At 36.3% G+C, this 5897-nt stretch overlaps 1 protein-coding gene across 1 annotated transcript; it reads left to right on the forward strand.

Annotated features, from left to right (window-relative positions):
• Positions 1–367: 367 nt before the first annotated feature.
• On the forward strand, positions 368–5458 carry rimoc1 (rab7a interacting mon1-ccz1 complex subunit 1). Its single transcript, XM_061729360.1, has 6 exons — positions 368–466; positions 987–1096; positions 3497–3643; positions 3986–4117; positions 4300–4414; positions 4520–5458. Exons 1-6 carry the CDS (start codon positions 373–375, stop codon positions 4753–4755), a joined length of 834 nt encoding a protein of 277 aa, XP_061585344.1. The 5' UTR covers positions 368–372; the 3' UTR covers positions 4756–5458.
• The last annotated feature ends 439 nt before the right edge of the window (positions 5459–5897 follow it).

The following is a 5897-nucleotide window of genomic DNA, read 5'->3' on the forward strand; positions in this document are numbered from 1 at the left end:
TAGAAGTTGGTTTAAATATATACATTATACATTTTGCTAGCTCTCCAACATTACAGACTATACCTTTAAATTTGAGATTATTTTATGAAAAGTGCTTTACAAATAAAAAGTATTATTATTATTATTATTATTATTATTATTATTATTATTATTATTATTATTATTATTATTATTTTTTTTTTTTTTTTTTTTATTACACTACCGCTACTCTTCCATAATAACTCACTCGGCGTTTAGAAGTTGGTTTAAATATACATTTGGGATTCGATGTAATCGTGTAACTTTGTGTAGTAAAACAGCGATGCTTTAAAACCAAACAAAACATAATAAAGTAGCCTGCCACGTGACCTGCTCACGTGACCACCTTCAGTCATGGCCGACGACTGCAGGCGACAGGGACTGGAGTTGGAGAGACGGATATTCGAGCTGGACATCAAGTGTTCGAGTCTCAGAGCTGAAAAGCAAGGTGACGACAATTCGTTTGTATTAACCTTACTTTTTGGCCCAGCCGACTATGTGTTTGTGTTTATTCAGCGAAGCCAGCATTATTCCGGGGTTAGACTAGCTAACGAGCTAACGTATAATCAACGCAGGTTAGCGTTCAAACATCACAGCTGAGTTCTGGAACCACCACGGTACCGGGCCGACCGCTGCTACAAACACCCGTCACCTACACGCACTCCAGCAGCTGTACAGCACCATATCGTTTATGTGATTGATTAATTTTCCGTGTATAGATCTTCGTGTTTTGGGCTAATGTTAGCTAGAATGCTACGTAGGGAAGATTGAATATTTAACTCATTTAGGCAAGTGATGAAAATATATTAAATAACTATTGATTTATACCGAATAATGCCTTTATATTTCGATGGCAGCTTTCCACTGAAGAGTGTTGTTATGTTTCTTGATGTGTGCTACTGTGTGTTTGCTTTAGTTTTGTGTTTATTTAGTTGTGTATGTGGTCTTATGTTCTCATTCTTCCATAGATGATGACTATTTACAGAATGCATCTGCCATTTTAGAGAAGTTGAAAAGCTTTTACAGACAAGGAGGGGAGAGTAGCAACCTTTTCAAGCTGCTTCAGGATTACACACAGGTATTCCATGACATGACACTTAATTAGATGTTTAAATACAAGTTTTGATTGTAATCTGTTGCATTTATGGTTCTGTTACACAATGGATGTTTTGTGTGTCGGAAGTGACAAATGCTGATTTAACTTGAAGGTGGATTTTTTTGTCTGCCAAGACTTCCAAAACGTTGTCAAAATGTTGTTTTTATTAACATCTAAACTGTCAAATGTGTTTTTTAACTGGATACTGAGCCGTAAAGACACCATTTATTTTGTGTCTGAGTTATTCTTTCTGTTTTGCTCATTGTCCTTCTTTAATTCAGTATCCTCTGCCCTGTAACCCTGAAATAATGATGGGGGATGATACCACAATCCATAGCAAAGGATGCTTAACATTAATTGATTAATCAGTATGCTAAAGCAGTATTGATTCAGACATTAGTCATGTCAATGGAAGTGTTGCTTACAACATTATTCAGTCATACCAACATTGACTTGGGGTGTTCCTGTGAAATATTCATGAAAGTGAGCAATATTTAAAGTGAGGTATAACATCAAGGTTTTCTCAAAACATCATGTCATTATCAGAACGTTTTAGGCATGTCATGGTTGTGTTAAATATGGCAGCAATGGATGTCTCTGAAAATATGACCTTTTCAACTTTTTGGCTTAATTCTTGAGGGGCTTTAATTGATACATAGTTGCTATCAAATAAATAAAACTTACTTTATCTGAAGATTATGCCACTTATTTATTTAGTGTTTCTGATTCTGCTGAAAAGATGATTATATGATTCATAACTGAGTTCATTGTGTGGACAGATTTCTATTGATATAACTGCAGTTCAGACTTGTGCTGTTTTAAAAGTGATATTTAAATATTACTAGGTTCATCTTAATCAGATTATTGCTTTCAAAATGTTAGGGTACTCTGCCAAGCACCAGGGTTGTCATTCTGAAACTGCATAGACAAGTGCATCAACCAGCAAATCGGTGGAAAACTATGCATGTCTCAAAAGGGTCTTTAGAGTGACAGAACCATTATTGTATCCCATGCAGCATTTTTTTTTCTTTTTTCATAAATATACAGAAGAATTCATTGATTTGAAATCTGTTAAGAGATTAGCATTTGACATGACAACCAAGTAAGGAGCGTACACTGTTGAGAAAATAGCACTAATGCTGGTTACAGTGTCATCAGACTTAAAATGTTTTCTTTTAAATTCTAAAATATTTACAAATGAGATACTGTGCACTATGAGTGCTTGTTTTTTCTTCATTTGGATGCTGGTGCAAATGAGGAGTTCCTGTTGACAATTTAACTCGCAGTGAATGCTGATTTAACTTTACCATTCTCAAATCTCATCCTTGTAGCTATATCTTGTATTCTTACATGGAGGAATAATGACTCAATGAGAAGGTATGCGTAAAGCAGGGGTAGGGAACCCTGGTCCTAGAGAGCCGCACTCCTGCATGTTTTAGATGTTTCCCTGCTTCTTTACACCCTGATACAAAGGACTGTGTCACTAACACACTTGTGCAGACCTGAATGAGAAGCTGGTGACGATCATTAATTAGAATCAGGTTTGTTGATGCAAGGAGATATTTAAAACATGCAGGCCTATGACTCTCTAGGACCAGGGTTCCCTACCCCTGGCGTAAAGGAAGCAGTAAAAAGGAAATTGGTAAAATCAAAAGCAGCCCAGGTTACGTGCAGAAGTCTAAACCTTGACTGAGAAAAGTCCTTGTTCATTTCAAGTTGCCAGTATTCAAAATATCGTTTGAGTTCTTTGAGAGTCTCAAGAAGTATTAGGATGCATGTAAAGATTTTTGTACCTCAAGTATTTTTGATGAGAGGTTTAAGTTGTATTAGACATTTGCAACTGTTGTCGCATTTCCATTATCTCTGGATTTGCCTAAATATTGAAAAGAGACGCTTTAATGGAAACGGCTCTAATATATCACAAATATATTTCATTATATATTTACTTATAGTGTGTGTGTGTGTGTGTGTGTGTGTGTGTGTGTATATATATATATATATATATATATATATATATATATATATATATATATATATATATATATAAATGTATATTATATTTACTATTTTCTCAGCAGTAGTAGAGACAATCGCAATCATTTTTCAAAAACGAAAGATTTTTTTTTTGTCCATTTTCTTTTTTGTTGTTTAGAAGAAAAGTCTCAGAGAATTACGCTTATTTGTAAAACTGTTCAATGTAAACACTGACCCCCTGCAGCGTTACCTTTTCATTGCAAATTCAGAGATTACATTTTTTTTTGCGCAAAAGTGTAATGGAGACACAACTTGTGGCCACCACTTCCTAAGATTTAAGTTTATATTCATAATATAACAGCTTATCTAATCTTTTCTTTGTGTCCATGTTTGCTTTCAAACAATCAGGTGATTCTTGACATCACTTTTTTTGAAGAGAATAAATTGGTGGACCAGGAATTTCCTGAGGATTGTTCACCGTTTAAAATCCAGCAGCTGCTGCAAGACCTTACTGAGCCAGAAGTATTGGCAGCGAGGCTGACACCAGCACAGGAGGTAAGCATGCATCACAATATTTGTTTTGCAATGTCTGCCTCTACTCCTTTTTAACAAATAAAACCTTAAATTGGGATGAGACTTTAGAAAGTCTCCTCTACTTATGTTTATATGATATCATTCAAGAGAAAGTTGAGAGAGTATGAGAGATTAAAATATAATTTCCCTAATTGAAAATTATATCCTCCACAGGCTGTATCGATTCTTTGTCGGGTTGATTGATTTTTTTTCAAGTATTTCAATGAGACATATTCACTCTTGTTTTTCAATTAGATTCACTTTGACATGCAGGTATCCTTTCAGCATGCAACAATACTATACCCATCTTTTGGTGTTTGATAGGTGCAGTCTGTGTTGGGCACAGAGCTGCTGGAATGCCTCTACTGGAGAAGGGGAGCTCTGCTGTACATGTACTGCCACACTCTTCACCAACGAAAACAGTGGATCAAGAAAAACAAGGACACATTCCTAAAGGTACCAAACTCTGAAGAGATCCCAATCATATTTAGTAATTCTTGCTTTTAAACTGAGTTGTTGGCTTGACTGATTCTATCTAAAACATTTATTGACATTAGGTGTAAAAAGAAGTTTGTTGCTAACATTTCTTTTTTGTAGGCCTTATGCTGATATTAGGCCTAATGCACAATTTGACGTAGTGTATTCAGGAAGGCGTGCGCTACCTGATGCGGATGCTGCAAGTGAGAAACACTGTGAAGCTCAACGATGGGGTGGTGTTCCATGATGGTGCTACAGCAAGTATGCTATCTGAAGGTAAAATGTCTTTTTTTTTTTTTTTTTTTTAAATCATTGGATTGGTGAAACTCTTATTCTGTCTGTATTTTATGATGTTCACTTTCTGCTTATGTCTATGGGTAGGCATCTTCTCAGATACTCACCTGCTGACGATGATGTACATTGGGGAAATGTGTTTCTGGGCAGTGAAGTACGAGGACTGCAGCGCTGACAATACAGATCGCAAAGAAGACCACCTCCAGTTTCGGGACATTGGTACACAGATCCTCAATAAATATGTTCTTGCGTGTGAGGGCCCTCTGCAGGGCCAGGGCTGGAACACAGAGAATGCCAAGGAAATCCTTAGTATCTTACAGTGAACTAAGTGTTCCTCTTTTGAAGTTGCCCTGAGGCACAGATCTAAGTTCAGTATTCAAATGTCTCAATCCCAAATAAAAATGGATCCCATCGTGGGGGTTGTAATGTTAGTGAAGGATAATGGGAGGCATGGGGAGGAAGTGTTTATGAAGAAAAGAGCCTTTGGATCAGTGTCTACAGGCGATTAAATACTATGCCAAACAGCCTGGGTCAAAGCAGGTGGATGAGAGGTAAGAAAGTGTAAAGCTGAAGGTGTTACATGAAAGCCACAAGGGAGGCTGCTGAATAATTGTTTTTCCTATTCTGCTGACACTGCAGTTATCTTGATTCCAGACTGTTGCCCGGGGGAGTGGTTTTGCTCTAAGAATGTGTTATAACAATATTACTATTAAGTGGATATTTAAAATCATTTTTGAGATTCTTACAAGTTTTAAGATGATCCATCTGGAAATGAAACACTGCACAGTAACATTTTATTTATTGTTTGGTTGCCATTTTGTTATGCTTTTGAGATATTTTGATAACTGAACACATTGTTTGTATAAAGTATACAGACATGGACAAATTTATCGGTACGCTTCAGAGAAAATAACCCACAACTATCTCGGAAATAACTTCAAACTGACAAGTCAATTGCAGCCCATTGCATGTTAAACACATTTTTTTTATTTTTGATTCAACTGAATATTTTGCATAATAAAACGGCATATACAAAAATACAGTGCCCTTAACGTAGTAATTGGATGCACAACCTTTACAAGCAATCACTGCAAACAGGTGGTTTTTGTAGCTCTCAACCAGACTTCTGAATCGGTCAGCAGGTATTTTAGTTCATGCGTCCTGAGCAAACTGCTATAGCTGTTTCAGCTTTAAAGGTCACGCAGCATTTTTCTAATCTTTTTATGTTCAAAATTACTATGACCAAGGGACATTCATGAGTGAGTTTTTTTTTTTGTTTTTAAATCATTCAAGTTATTTTAGCTGTGCTTTGAGGAAATATATGGCTGAACCATCATCTGCAACTGAAGCTGAACTTCTCGATACTCAACTTTGAAGTTTCATTTCAGGGTTGCTTGATAAACTTAAGACTTCATTGTACCCTGCACAGATTCAAGCGCAAACCAGACACCAAAAAGCAGCCCCA

This window comes from Cololabis saira, chromosome 9 (assembly GCF_033807715.1).
Source record: "Cololabis saira isolate AMF1-May2022 chromosome 9, fColSai1.1, whole genome shotgun sequence".
Taxonomy (NCBI): Eukaryota; Metazoa; Chordata; class Actinopteri; order Beloniformes; family Belonidae; genus Cololabis; species Cololabis saira.